At 35.5% G+C, this 16,370-nt stretch overlaps 1 protein-coding gene across 2 annotated transcripts in view; it reads left to right on the plus strand.

Moving 5' to 3' along the window:
• CCDC171 (coiled-coil domain containing 171) overlaps positions 1 to 16,370 on the plus strand; it is a 314,512-nt gene that overhangs the window by 58,897 nt on the left and 239,245 nt on the right. For both annotated transcript variants that reach the window (XM_028107327.1, XM_088018937.1), the window contains exon 7: positions 15,086 to 15,178. In XM_028107327.1, the coding sequence (XP_027963128.1) occupies positions 15,086 to 15,178 (93 nt within the window). The remainder of the gene's footprint in view (positions 1 to 15,085; positions 15,179 to 16,370) is intronic.

A 16,370-nucleotide genomic window follows, 5' to 3' on the forward strand; every position in this document is an offset into this window, starting at 1 on the left:
AGAGGGTCAGAGGGAGAAGCAGACTCCCCGCCGAGCAGGGAGCCCGATGTGGGACTCGATCCCGGGACTCCAGGATCATGACCTGAGCCGAAGGCAGTCGCTTAACCAACTGAGCCACCCAGGCCCCCCAACTCTAAGACCAGATTTTCAATGGTACAGAATTGAAAGGCCAGTAGTAGACTTATAGAATATATATAAAATCTAGTATATTAAGATACCATTTTAAATCAGTGAGAATAGGAAAGATTATTCAATTCATGTTGAAACATGGTTAACTATTTGGGACAAAATAAAATTAGATTCCCATCTTACATCATTTTGTAAAGTAAGTTCCAGTTGGATTATAAAGAGTAAAAATATTAAAAACTGAAAAGGAGAAAAAATTTAAGTGTTTTTTGCTCTGAGTGCAGTGTGACATATTGTTTAATCATAAAAGCAGAGGAACAAAATCAGTAGATTTATAGCTTTGACTAGGAAAAATTAAAGTAATGTATAAGTAAATTGTCCACTTCAAATAAAATAAAAAGACAAATGGGAAAAATATTTACAGCAAAAGGTAAATCTATCTCTATCTCTGTATCTCTCTATCTAAACTCCCCTCACTATTTGGTAAGAAAAAGAAAATCTTTATGAAAAAAATCTACCAAGGATGTTGAAGAAGATGTGAGAGATGTTCAGATGGACAACAAACAAGTGAAAAATGCTTAACCTCACTATGATGTAAGAAAGGTTATAACACTCGTGATACTAAGACTAAAGAAAAAGATAGCGCCCATGTCGGTGAGGGTGATGTTAAAAGTTCCTGGGTCTTGCTGGTGAAAGTGCGAATGGATAAAGCCTTCAAGGAGCTCCGTTTGGCAAATTTATGTGGTCTTCCTCAGAAAATTATCACAGCCTTTGAGGCCTCTGGCTCATGGCTCCGCAGTCACTTGGGACTTCATTGTCTTATGCTGGCTCCTCTGTTTCCTAGGTCCCCGTGTGCTTTTTACTCCAGTGGCATCTGTAGTCTAGTAGCTGCTAAGAAAGGGTATGCGAGAGCCAAGTTTTAGCTGATCTTGCATTTCTGAGTGTGATTTTTATGAATAAAGTATTAGAGTAGATATAATTTGTCTGAATATAGAATTTTAGGTTTAAAGTCATTTTCTCTTAGAATGTGAAGTCCTAACCTCCCTGGTTCCCAGGCTCTTCTGTTGCTGTTGAGAGGTCTGATGTTATTCTGGTTTGTGTTTCTTTGTTGGTGATCTTTCCTCCCTCATTCTTCTCATTTCTCTAAGTTTTCTTGGTCCTCTGTTTTTTCAAACTTTTTTTTTTTAAATGGAAAGCTTTAAACATATATTTAAAAAAGTGAACAGAATAGTATAATGAACCTAATGTACCCACCACCAGCTTCAACAATGATCTATGTATGGCCAATATTTTGCCATTTATACCCGTACTCACTTCCCCCCTCCCATATTATAGTGAAATGAATCCCAGTCACATATTATTTTAACTATAAATATTTAGTTATAATTTTTAAAAAATAAGGGGTCTTTATTTAGAGTCACATTATCAATATTAAAACTAAATTAACAGTAATTGCCTAATACAATCAAATATCCAGGCTTTATTCAAATTTCAAATTGCTCCACAAATGGTATAAATGTATGTAAGAATGCAGTTTGAGCCAGAATTCCAGTTACACATTACAATTGGTTGATATGTTTCCCTCTCTTTTAAAGATTTTATTTATTTGAGGGAGAGAGAGTGCACATATGTGCACGAGTGGGGAGAGGGACAGAGGAAGAAGGAGAGAGAGAAGGAAAGAGAATCTCAAGCAGACTCCACACTGAGCTCAGAGCCCTACGCAGGACTCAATCTCACAGCCCTGAGATCACGACTCCAAGATCACGACCTTAGCTGAAACCAAGAGTCTGTTGCTCAACCAACTGAGCCACCCAGGCACTCCGGTTGATACGTCTCTTAAATTTCTTTTCATCTACAGATTCTCCATCTATAGCTTTCTTTTTTCCTTATGTTTGTGAGGACACCAGGTTATTTGTGCTATAGAGTTCCCAATGACTGCAATTGCAGAACATCAAATGTAAACAATGTTTCTTAGTATAGATCTTTTTTATTCATGGTGACATTTTAGTTAGGAAACTCATGTCCTTCATTTTGAGGAATTCTCTTATATTATTTCTTCTTAATTTTTTCCTTGGGGCTTTTGCTGTTCTCTCTTTCTCAGGCTTTTATTATTCAAGTGTCAGATCAACTGGATTGATGGTTTACTTTTACCTTTCTGTTGCCTTTCTCTCTTTTTGTTGTGAATTCTTGGGAGATTTACTTGACTTTACTTTCTAATCTTATTGAATATTTTCCTTTTCATTTTTAATTTCTGAGAGCTCTTGTTCTCTGTACTGTTTTTCATAGCATCCTGTTCCTATGACTACTATATTCATTTGTTTATTCAGTAAGTATTTATAGAGAGTATTAGGCACACTTTTGGGTGCTTGAAGCATCAGCAGTGAACAAAACAAAGTCTCTTCCCTCTTGAAGCTGACATTCTAGTCAGGGAGAATCACACATTAAACGAAACAAAACATCATAAGCCCTGTGGAGAGTAATAAAGCAGATTAGGTTTGGGTCACCTGGGTGGCTCAGTTGGTTGAGCGCCTGACTCTCGGTTTCAGCTCAGGTCATGATCTCAGGGTCGTGAGATCCGAGCTCTGTGTTGGGCTCCATGCTCAGCGGACAGTCTGCTTGAGATTCTCTCCCTCTCTCTTTGCCCCCCCAACTCTCTCTCTCTCTCAAATAAATAAATCTTAAAAAAAAATAAAGCAGGGGAGGTGATGAGTGATGAGACAGGGTGGTTACCCTTTTATGTTAGTGGTCATAGAGGGCTGACTTGATAAAATGGCGTTTTAATAGAGACCTGAAGAAAGAAAGGGTCAGCCATGTGGATATCTGGATGAAAAGCATTGTAGGTAGCAGGAATAGAAAGTGCAAAGGCCATGAGATGTGAGTGTGCTTGGAATGTTTGAGGAATAGCATGTAGGGCACTGTGACTGAAATGGAAAGGCTAGTAGGATATACAGAACAGTAGGCAGATTTTACAGTCTTGATGGTCTTCTGTAATTCATTGTAAGAACTTTGGCTTTTTGTCTGAGTGAGGTGAAAGTCATTGAAAGGTTTTGAGCAGAGGCCTGACGTGCTTCCTCTTTTTTGTTTTAAAAGCATCATTCTGTATACTCTTTGGAGAATAGATTGTAAGAGACCTCTTAGGAGACTATTAAAACTTACCTCAATGAGATATAGTGTAGAGGAGGTGGTTGGATTTGTATGTATTTTGGAAGATAGAACCAATAGAATTTGCAGGTCAGTTGGACCTGGCTTGTGAGAAAAAAGGAGGGAGTAAAGGATAATGCCAAAGATTTTGGCATGAGCAAATGGGTGAATGACATTGTCATTTACTCAACTGGCAAAATGCAAGTGGCATAGATTTGGGAGAGGTCAGGAGTTTTCTTTAAGTATGTTACGTTGGCATGCCTGGTAGACGTCCAGGTGGAGGTGTGGAGTAGACAGTTGAATACGAGTTTGGGGCTTAGGGAAGCCTTACTGTTGTAGGATGATAGGGAATTATGGCAGATATTTCATTGCACAACTTTGAATGTTATAATCTGTAGGTCTTCTTTGTGCGTTTCTGTAGTTTCTGTAAGTGCTCTGCTAGTTTCATCTTTGGTGGTTATAGCATGGAAGAAGGACATGGTGGAAGAATCTGCATATCATACTGTTCAGTACGCAGACTTCCGCCTGGTTTCAGTCTTATGTCCCCCTCGCTCCCCCACCCCCTATGTGTATCCCTATGTGCAGCTCTGGTTCAGATTCACATCCTCCAGATAATTAACCTCCAGTTTGTGTAGTGGTTAAGAAGGGGTAGTTGTTTGGGGTGGAGGTGGGTGTCTGGAAGTTAAACGTCTCATACTGATGGTATTAAAATATCTTTATTGAGATATAATTTACATGCTATAAATCCACCCATTTATAGTGTACAATCCAGTGATTTTTACTGTACTCATAGAGTTGTGCAGCCATCACCACAATAAATTTTAGAACGTTTTTATCACCTCAAGAAAAAACCTCATACTCATTAGCCATGACTCTCCTGTTCTCCCATCTCTCTCAGCCCTAAGGAACTGCTAATCTGCCTTCTGCCTCTATAGGTTTGCCTATCCTGGACATTTCCTATTAATGTAATCATGCAGCTTGTCACCATTTGTGATTGACTTTTTTCACTTAGCATGTTTCCAAGATTCATCCATATTGTATCAGGTATCAGGACTTCATTCCTTTTAATTACTGAATAATATTCCACGTATCATATACCACATTTTGTGTATCCATTTCTCAGGTGAAAGGCATTTGTGTTGTTTTCACTTTTTAGCTATTAGGAATAATACCTCTATGAACATTGTTTACAGGTTTTCATGTGAACATGTTTTCAGTGCTCTTGGGTCTGTACCTAGGAGTGGAATTGCTGGGTCACGTGGTAATTCTGTGCTCAGTTTTTTGAGGCACTCTCACCACAGTGACTGCACCATTTTACATTGCACCACCAATGTATGAGGGTTCCAATTTCTCCAGATCCTCACCAGTACTTGTTACCATCAGTTTTTTTGATGATAGCCACCCTAGTTGGCATATAATGGTATGTCATTTTGGTCTTGGTTTGCATTTCTCTAATTACTAATGATGTTGAATACCATTTCATAAGCTTATTGGCCATTTGTGTGTTATTGGAGAAATATCTATTAAGATTCATTGTCCATTTTAATGGGTTATTTGTACCACATGAATAAGATGTTAATAACAGGGGGAACTTGGTGTGGGGTATATATGAACTCTCAATAATAATGCCAAGCGTGAACTTGGCAAAGATAAAATGACTCACACTCTTAACATACATGGCCTAATTTTATGTAAAGTTAGAAAAAAAATTAGATTATATTCTACATAATATTTTTAGCTTATTTATCACTTTGTGATGAACATTTTTCAGGCCAATAAATTCAGGAATGTATCAATACTTAAAAATATTATGTGGTGGGGTGCGTGGACTCTTGATTTCAGCTCAGGTCATGATCTCAGCGTCTTGAGATTGATCCCTGCATCAGGCTCTGCTCTGGACATGGAGCCTGCAGGCTCTGAGATTCTCTTTCCCTCTCCCTCTGCCCCTCCTCTCTGCTCGGGCACACACAAGAGCACATGTACTCTGTTTCAAAAAAAAAAAATGTGGTATGTGGATGGCCCATTAAAAGATTAGAATACAGTCTGAATATACTTAGAATTAAACAACTCATTTAGGAGTCACTTTTAGGATGCTGTATAACCCTATGATCATCACTGAAAACATTTTAATTGACTTATAGGTATGAAGAAGTACTAGGTAACAGTGATTTCTTTTTTGTTGATAAAGTTCTTATTAAGCCGGTTTTGACTGAGTTGAGGAAATGTCTAATGTCTAAACTTTAGGATTTATTTTTGGATAACTCAGTATTGATTTTTTTTTCCTTGTAAAATACTTACTTGCCCCAATTTCTTTTTTATTGATTGATGTTATAAACGTAAAATTGTTTTAGACTAGTTTTACTTTGTGGTTTTTCTTAGTATTCTCTAATTACTTTTGGTAATACCAGGTCTCTGCTTTTGGAGAGTTTGAAGCTTTGAAGATAGTCTCAATTTCTATTCTATTTATAAGAATTTTATAAGTGGACTAGTATAGTCCTCTGACTCATCTAAAATTCTCCATATTTAGACACCTTTCAAAGTTTTGCTTTATGGGATACCTGGGTGGCTCAGTCGGTTAAGCATCTGCTTTTGGCTCAGGTCATGATCCCAGGGTCCTGGGATCAAGTCCCGCATCAGGCTCCTTGCTCAGCAGGGAGTCTGCTTCTCCCTCTGCCTGCTGCTCCCCCTGGTTGTGCTCTCTCTCTGACCAATAAATAAAAATTAAAAAAAACTTTTTGCTTTATATTTAAGTGAACGTATCTTGTCTTGGCTCTTGGCCAGATGATGACATAATGAAGGAGAAGTTAGATTTCTAGAGAGATTTCATGCTAGTTTTACATTAACTATTAGTAAGTCTAGGGACTTAAGTAACTGTCAGTGGTATTTTTTAAAAAAAGGATTACCATGAGATACATGAAATATAAGGATAATATAAAATAAATGGGATAATAATGTTAATAAAGATAATAGAGGAAAACTGTTAATGTTTTAATTTAATAGAACACATTATTTAATGTCAGTAATATCAGAATAAAGTAACTAATATAATAGACATGTAGCCCAATCAATGTTTTAAATTTTAGTGAAGCTTTTTAACAGTTGCATTTCATGAAATGGTGATTTTAGTGTGCCTGGACCAAAGCTGTATATATATATATATATATATATGATTTGTATTTTTTTAAAAATCTGATAAACTATATACCATTGTGTGGCTTAATTATCTTAACACAGATCAATGGTTTCTTAGATTTAAAAAAAGAAAGTGATCTCCCAATCCAATTTTATAAATGTGGTGCTAGATACCACAGAACCAAGGGAAAAGTGAACTGGAAAAAGAAATATCTGTGGCTTTTATAAACCTCTTTACAACTAGGGGAGGTTTTTTTTTTTTTTATCATGGGAAATAAACTTAACTCAATAAGAAAAAAGAAAAGAGAAGATGCAAACCTAATAGAGAACTGAGAAATCTCACGAAGATTACAGTGGAGAGAGAACTGCCTGCAAATAAATTCCAAATTGCTTCTGTCAGTCATGTTCTGTATTACAGTAACAGAAAGCAGGGTAGAGTGTAGCTTTTTTCTCTTTATGTAGACTGTACTCAAGTGAAAAGGAAAAGAAAAATGACTCTCACCTTTCCTATTGTCTGTGAAGCCAACCTCATCTGATTTCACTTGTTAAAGTGTTTGTAGGAATTATTTTTCAATGTGTTTGTAGGAATTATTTTTCAACACCTACTTGTGTTGATTACTGCTTACCAAGTGGGTAAATGATGAAATCACCTGGGTTATATAATTGTGCTTAGGAGTATTGCACATTTTTGTATTTCTGTTCATAATGGACTTTAAAATAGGGAGTTAATTAAAAAAATTGTTAAATATTGAAGTTTTTATTGCCAGGAGAGGTAAAAATGATTTTTAGAGATGCTAAATTAATTTATGACGAGAATTTGTGTCCTATAAATTCTGAAATTTCCTATTTTCATTTTCTGTGGTTTCTTTTATTATACCCAACAGTAACAAAAGCTCTTTTTTATTCATTAAACTGTTTTATAATCTGAGTGATAGACTTCATTATGCATTCCTGGTGAATAAAAATTTGCAGTATTCTCCAGTTTATACCTGTAGTCAGGTTGCTTCATAGGTCTGTTCTGAGACTGTTTTTTTTTTTTTTTAATTTTTTTATTGTTATGTTATGTTCTGAGACTGTTAAGGCCCTGATTGTTGCTGCCCTCAGTGACTAGCTTTGAGGCTTAACTGCACAGTTAACCACAAGCCAAGATGATGGGCATGGACCGCTCTAAATATTGGTACATTTGGCTATTTCTTGAAACTGCTGTGTAATTTTATTTATTTTTAAATTAAATTAAATTAATTTAAGTAATCTCTACATCCAATATGGGGCTTGAACTCACAATCCCAAGATCAAGAGTTGAATGCTGTACTGACTGAGCCAGCCAGCTACCCCCAGGATAATAAATAATAAAGGACTCATATACAGTCTTTCCATATATGACTCAGTTTAAGTGATGTGATATGGTGCTTCTGTTGTTCAGACACTTGTCACTTAGGGACTTTGACACTTCAAGAGTTTTGTTTTGTTTTGGAATAAAAAATACTATGAGATTTTCACTTTAAAATCTTGAAGTACAATAGCTACTCTTTATCTGCCCCCCCCCACACAGGTAGGAATAAGTATTGTAGTTAGTTGTTAACAAACATATAATAAATTATTTACAGTCACTAAACTATAACAGAATAATAGTTACTACTAAAATAATGATTAGTCTGTGATGATTCAGTTCCTTCGAATTATATTTCTGAAGATGGATTATTACTATATTAGTTACTGTGAAAGTGTCCATTGATGGGAAATATCAGGTGATAAAATCTGGAAAAACAGTTAAATAAACAGCCACTTTCTATTTATACAGCTGTTGACTTTCTGGGGTAAACTTTGCACAACTGTTTTGGAAACACTGCTATGTAATGTATTACTGAGAAATCTCTAGGATGCACTTTTGTGACAGTTCCTCCCCTGTTTTTCTTGTCCATTTTAGTGGACTAAATTTTGTGTATCCAAGTTTTGCTGCTTGACTAATTCCTTTAAGTTCACTTATATCCTCTGAGCTAGATCTATTCTATTTTGAGGAGGAAGTAACGTAGTTAGAGGTGTTTTTTTGGCCCAGTCCTTCAGCAGTGTATACATCTGTTTTCATAACTTTTATGAGACTTTCGGAACAGGCCCATGGAGGCCATGGGAGCAGATGCGGTGTGGAGAACAAATGTGGTCTGGATATGTTTGGCTAGTTCTGCTGCTGAATTGGAGTTGGCAGCTCATACCCTGTGTTATGATGAAATAACACGTAACAAAGGGAGGAACAGGAGACATCCTTCCCTGTTTTACCTTCTTCACAGACAAATGTCCCCTTTTCTTAAGTGGAGTAAATTACCTAATTGGGCTTAACGTGATTTAATGAGATACAAATTGTAAAATAAAAAAATAGTCATGATGAACATGTAGTATTTACTGAAATAAAAATCCCTTGGTGGTATTTTGCGGTAGGAAAGGGCATGAAAATCAGCTAAATGATAAAATACGTGCTCATTTTGTGTTATACAAAGAACTCCTTTGTTCATAATGTTGGGGGAACAGAGTAGAGTGTAATAGTTGTATTCTAGGCAAACCTTTATATACTTAAATTGACTTGTGGCATATATGAATGTGTGTTGGATTGTGTATTTTAACCTGAATCCCATTATGATTTCTGCCCTTGCTTTGTTGATTACATTAGGATTGTATACTAATGAGACAGTTTATGATTGTACTGGTTCACTTAGGTAGTATTGGAAAAAAAATTTTTTGTGAACAGCACATTGATGTGCCTTTAGCACCCTCTGCTGGATATAAGAATTAATTCACCAGACTTGAAGATTAAAAAAATATTTATTAGGAGGGCTTTAATTTAATTATGTCTATCAACAAAGCCTCCTCTTGAAAGGAGTTTGTTTAAAGATTTGAAGATTTTGTTGTTGTTGTTGTCCTTACTGATTAATCAGTAGTTTTAGTAGTAACAGTTTATAAAGTTGTTTTCTTCTGGACATTTCATTCAAAGCAGGAAGGTATGAAAATAAAGATGTAATCTCTGGTTTATTATTTCGAACGATTTAGTTTTGGTCTAGGGCAGGAATAACAGAACCTATTCTTGCCTTTTGGAGTGAAAATCAGATAATTAATTAATATGACATAACATACACATAAGAAATGAAAAGAGTTGAATTGTTGAATCTTTTATCATGGAATGACTGAATATTCTGTGTTTTAATAAAATGTAAGACTGTTATTTTGATAAGAGAAGCTTTATGCATATGCTTTTTGGAATCTGAAAAGAAAATGAACATTAGACTGGTTTCTTCCCTCTGTCTTTCTTAACTTTTTGCTAGTTCTAGTTTTTTATTCTCAATGCCTATAGGCTATTTTCTTGTCACTGGTTAGACTTCTGACTTACAGAATCTAAGACGAGCATACTGAGAAGTCATTTTTAATTTTTTGAGGTCAGGAACTTCATTTTTTAGGGTTTACATTAAAAACATTTTGTTTTAAACTAGTATTGGGCTTATCTAAAGTAATGCTCATTTTAATCTGGCTAAACATAGTAATTTTTCTGCTGTAGTAGGTACCATGCTTTAGACCTAAAATCAGTGGGGATCCTTTGTTCTAAGGACTCAAAAGTCAGCATTTAGAGGGAACTTTTTTTCAGAAATCAAGAAGCTTGACTTAGGTGGCTGTCACTTCTTTGACATTGTGGTTCTTACACTCAGGGTTTTTTAATCTTTTATTGAGATATATTTCACATATCATAACATTCATCCTTTTAAAGTATACAATTCAGTGGTTTTTAGTATATTCACAGAGTGTGTAACCATTACCACTATCTAATTTCAGAACATTCTCATCACCCCAATAAGAAACTTCATGTCTATTAGCAGTCACTGCCCATTCCTCCCTCCCACCCTAGCTGCTGGCAACCACTAACACACTTTCTATCCCTATGGATTTGCCTCTTCTGGACGTTTCATATAAATGTCATCTTTTGTGTCTAGTTTCTTTCAGTTAACATATATTTTCAAGGTTCATCTATGTCATAGTATGTATTGGTACTTAATTTTTTTTTTTTTTTGGCTGAATAACTTTCCATTGTAGGGATATACCATATTTTGTTCAGTTGATGGACATTTAGGTTGTTTCTACCTTTTGGCTAATATGAAAAATGCTGATATGAACATTTGTGTATAAGTCTTTGTTTGAACATTTTTATTTCTCTGGAGTATATACCCAGGAGTGGACATGCTGGATCATATGGTAACTCTGTTTAATTTTTTAAGAAACTGACAAACTGTTTTCCATAGTGGTGGCACCAGTTTACATTCCCACCAGTAATGTATGAGGTTTCCAATTTCTCTACATCCTTGCCAGTACTTGTTATTTTCCATTTTTTAAAATTATAGCTAGCCTAGTGTGCATGAAGATATATCTCTTTGTGGTTTGGGTGTGCATTTCCCTGATAACTAATAATGTTGGCCATCATTTCATATACTTACTGGCCATTTTCATATCTTCTTTGGAGAAATGTCTATTTAAGCCCTTTACTCATTTACTTTTTATTTATTTTATTTTTAAAAAATATTTTATTTATTTGAGGGAGAGCGAGAGACAGTGAGTGAGTGAGGGGAGGGGCAGAGGGAGAAGCAGACACTTAACTGACTGAGCCATCCAGGCTCCCCTACTGATTTTTTTAAAGAATTGAATTGTTTATCTTTTTATTGTAAGAGTTCTTTGTATATTTTGCATACTAGACTCTTATCAGATACATGATTATCTTCTCTTGTCCTCTAGGTTGCCTTTCACTTTTTGATAAAGTTCTGTGATGCTCAAAATCTAAAATTTTGATGAAGTCTAATTTATCTATTTTTTTTTTTCTTTTGTGGCTCATGCTTTTGGTGTCATATTTCAGAATCTGTTGCCGAGTCTTGAGGTCATTCTGTGTTTTCTTCTAAGAGTTTTATGGTTTTAGCTCTTATATTTGGCCATTGATCCTTTTGAATTCATTTTTATATATGATGTGAGGTAGGGATCCAAATTGATTTTTTTGCATGTGTATATCTCATTGTCTCAGCACTGCTTAATGAAAAAATGATTCTTTCTCATTGAATGGTCTTGGCTCTCTTGTCAAAAATCAATTGACCATTGATACATGGGTTTATTTCTGGACTCTCACTTCTTTTCTATGGATCTATATGTCTGTCCTTTTGCCAGTTCCACAGTGTTTTGATCACTGTAGCTTTGAAGTCGTATTGAAATCAGGAAATGTGAGTCTTCCAACTTTGTTCTTCCTTTTCAAGATTGTCATGTTAACTTTTTGAGAAGTGCTTTAGTAAAATTGTTTGGCTTTAATTCTGTGTTTTTCACACACCTATAATGATGAAATTGCTTTTTCATAAAATAGCTAATCACATCCCATGGGACTAATATTTGGTGTGAAACATGTTTTGAGAAAGGTGGTAGTGAGTATGGAGGGAATATTTGCTTTGATTTTCTTAATATTTCAACAATATAGGTAGGAATTGATTGATTTAAACTCCCACCTTCCCACTGACTTTTTCTGCTTAGGCATGAATGGCTTAATTCATTCTAATGATTTTTTGTCATCAAAACATAATTTTGTTAGGTAAATAATGATACCAGCACCATACTTTCCCACCATACTTCCTTTGCTTTGGTTTCTGTTTAAAAAATTTTTCAATATGGAAAATTTTAATCATGCATGAAAGTAGAGAGAATACTAAAATGAACCCCATGTGCCTATCACTCAGCTTTAACAGTGATCAACTAAAGGCCAGTATTATTTCATGAATATCAACTTCTTCTTGTAACTCCCAGCTTTGTTATTTGAAAGCAAATCCAGACATCATATAATTTCATCCATGAGCACTTTAAGTATATATTTCAAAAAGATAGGAGTTAAAAAAAATACCAATTATTAAAAAAAAAACCTGTTTTTTAAAGTAAGCTCTACACCCAATGTGGGGCTTGAACTCATGACCCTGAGATCAAGAGTTGTATAATCTACCAACTGAGCCAGCCAAAGCACCTCAATACCAATTATAACTACACCTAAAAAAGTAATAATACTCCTTAGTTTTATATTTTTCATTTCCAGTTTTTTTGAATCTCAAGTCTTGAGTTATCAGACTAAATTATGAATATTTACCAGTTTCATCTTTCAGTGGAATGCCTGTTATTTCAAAATACTCTAGTAGTATAGGATATAAATGTCAGATTTTACCTTTAAAGATATTATACTCTACTAACTTAAAAAATCATTTTATTGTTTTGGGTTTAACTTATCTTTAGACCCAAAAGATCACATTTGGACTTACTGCTTTGTCTGCCTTCTAGAAAAAAAGTCTTTTTTAGTAACTCATTAAGAGAGTTAACTCATTAAGAAATATTATTGACAGGGTTGCAAAATCTAAGTAAAGCAAATAAGTCAGTGTAAAAAAATATATTTTGTGAGTTTCATATCTGTGAAACACAGAGTGATTGAATCCCGAAGCAGAATTGCTTCTTGATTATGAAGGCCATTAGTAGCAAGAGGTGTCTACAAAGGCCTCTAGAGAAGAAGGGATATTTGTGTTTATACTCTAGTCTATAATAAGATATTACAGGAATCTCCTTCGCTCAAAGAAAAGTATAGTCATTTACTATTCACAGACGGCTTGTTTGTGAATTATCCAGTTTTTACTTATGTTCCTTCTTGCTGAGATTCTGTAAAAAAAAATTGTGGAAGGAAAGAGGAAAAACCAATTAATCAAGGTGTGTATTTAAAAAAAACTTCAGCTTAGGCTAAATGATAAAGTAAAGATAATTAATAGAAACTTATTTCTTGTCCAGAAGTTACTTGAAAAGGAAATCAAATTAGTAATTCCTTACTCCGTCATTGTCGAACCATCTTTATTGGACAGATAGGACTCTAGGCATGGCTTTGTTACTGTTATCCTAAGACATCTGCAGTGGCGGTCCCTGTAGCACTACTTGCCCAGCCCCCAACAGGCTTTTGGTCATGACCAGTTTGCTCTTTGGGACTAGGAATCCAGTGCTTCCCAGGCTTGCATTTTCTCAACAGAATTGGCATTCAGAAATAAGGCTCCTGACTTCTGATTCTGGCCAGAAGTTGACTCTTGCCTGAAAATTGATAAAGTAGACTTCATCATAATGAAAACTTTTGCTTTGTGAAAGACACTGTTAACAGTATGAAGAGACAAGCTGTAGGCTTGGAGTAAGTACTTGCAAATCACATATCCAGTAAATGACTTGTATGCAGATTATATAAACTCAAAACTCAGTAATAAGAAAACAAACAATCCAATTAAAAAATGGGGAAAAGATCTGAACAGATACTTCGCCAAAGAAGATATACAGATGGTAAATAAATATATGAGAAGATGCTCAGTGTCATTAGTCATTAAGGAAATGCAAATTGAAACTGAAATGGAATGCCATTACATGCCTGTTTGAATGTCTTAAGCCCCCTCCTCCCCCTAAATGAAAAAGCAAAAATTGACCATGCCAAGTGTTGGTGAGGATGTATAAAATTATAAGCAATTTGGAAAAGTTTGGGGGTTTCATAAAACATTAAACATACACCTACCATGTGACCCCATCATTCTTCCCTTCACTTTTTACCTCCGAGAAATCAAAGTGTTTGCCCATACAAACACTTGTACACAAAGGCTCATAGCAGTTTCATTTGTAATAGCACAAACTGGAAACAACTCAAATGTACATCAACTGGTAAATAGATAAATCGGTGTGGTGTATCAACACAGTGGAACACTTTAACAATAAAAAGGAATAAACTATTGATAAATGCAACCACATGGTGAATCTCAAAATAGTTATGCTGGGAGAAAGAAGCCAGGCAATAAAGAGTACATGCTGTATGACTCAATTTATATGAAATTCTGGAAAATACGAAGTGATCGATAGTGACAAAAAGCAGATCAGTGGTTACTTGGGGGTGGGGGTAGGGTGGTGAGGGCTGGATGAAGAAGTTACCAAGAGATATAAGGAATCTTTTAAGGGTCACAGAAGTATTTCTTATCTTCATTATGGCAGTGATTTTATGGGTGTATATATATATATATATATATATATACTTATCAAATTACATACTTTTAAATATGTGCAGTTTATTATATATAGATCATACATCAATAAAAAAGAAAAAAAAAAGCAAGGTCTGGTGCATTCTTCCCGAGCATGATTTTCACATGATTTTTTAACATGACTTTCACACTCTTGCAAAAGCAGAAAAAAACGAGGCTATAGTAATCTAAACTGTGATCCATATTCACGTTTTTTAAAAGTTTTTAATTTTAATTCCAGTATAGTTTACATACAGTGCTATATTAGTTTCAGGTGTACAATGTTGTGATTCAACAGTTCTATGCACTACTCAGTGCTCATCATGATTGAGTGTACTCTTACTCCCGTCTCCTATTGCACCCATCCCCCACCCACCTCCCGTCTGGTCACCATCAGTTTGTTCTCTATAGTTAAGTCTGTTTTTTGGTTTGTCTCTCTCTCTTTTTTCCTTTGTTCATTTGATTTGTTTCTTAAATTCCATATATGAGTGAAATCATATGATATTTGTCTTTTTGTAAGTGACCGATGTTGCTTAGCATTGTTGTTGCAAAGATCCATATCTACTTTAAATGCCAACGTTTGTGAGTTTAAACTTTTAATTTGTTTTCAGGCAACTACTCTAAGAGTGAGGAAATTAGAAGAAAATATTGAAGCAGAGAGGGCCGCACATTTGGAATCAAAATTTAATTCTGAAATTATTCAGGTAAAACGTAAAAAATTTTTTTGTATGGATTTTATTAAGTTGGGAAAAGCAGCATTCTGTTCAGAGAAGTAAGGTTTACGTTTAGAATGGGTAGCATAGGGGCGCCTGGGTGGCTCAGTCAATCAAGGCCCTGACTCTTGGTTTCAGCTCAGGTCATGATCTCAAGGTCATGGGATCGAGCCCCGTGACAGGATCTGAGCTCAGTGCACAGTCTGCTTAGGATTCTTTTTTTTTTTTTTTAAAGATTTTATTTATTTATTTGAGAGAGAGAGAATGAGAGACAGAGAGCACGAGAGGGAAGAGGGTCAGAGGGAGAAGCAGACCCCCCGCTGAGCAGGGAGCCCGATGTGGGACTCGATCCCGGGACTCCAGGATCATGACCTGAGCCGAAGGCAGTCGCTTAACCAACTGAGCCACCCAGGCGCCCCTCTGCTTAGGATTCTTTCCCTCTCCCTTTGCCTCTCCCCTGTGCTCTCTCTCTCAAATAAATAAAGAAATAAATAAAATTTAAAAAAAAACGGGTGGCATATTATTAAGACACTCATTACTCTATTTGCTACCAAGATATAGTTGAGGATGGTTTTGCTAGAGAAGGGTTTGGCACACTACAGCCCACAGGCCGTATCTCACCCACCACCTGTTCAAGAGAGGCTTTGTCTTGGCCGTGGGGGTTTTGTGCTGCAGTGGCAAAGGGGGATGGTATGACAGAGACATTATGGCCTGCAAAGTCCAAAATATTTGCCATCTGGCCTTTATAGAAAGATTTGCTGATCAGAATGTTCTTTTCATCAACAGCCATGGGATGAATTTCTTTTTGAAAACATTTAAAAAAATATGCACCTTCGTTTATTGAGTATATATCCTGTGCACATTGCTTATCACTTGTATAAGAACTGAAGTTATAAAGGTGAAGAAACTACTCTTGGAACTTAATTCCATTATCAGAAATACTGTATATTTATCTGCATCTATATAGATCTACAGATAAATGTATAGATAGAAATATAAAATACTAAAATACTGTGAGAGCATAATAAAGATTAAATCTGGAGGGGAATTAATTGAAGTCATCCTAAGGAAAGTGTCCTCCACGTCTTAGAGAATCACAAGTAATTTCTCAGAAAAGTGAAGGCATTCCAACTGGGAGTTGGCAAACTACTGCCCACGGACCACGTCTGGCTCATGGCCAAGT

The sequence above is a fragment of the Eumetopias jubatus genome, unplaced genomic scaffold (genome assembly GCF_037043125.1).
Source record: "Eumetopias jubatus isolate StellerSeaLion01/CBP00866 unplaced genomic scaffold, mEumJub1_p1.0 scaffold_15, whole genome shotgun sequence".
NCBI lineage: Eukaryota > Metazoa > Chordata > Mammalia > Carnivora > Otariidae > Eumetopias > Eumetopias jubatus.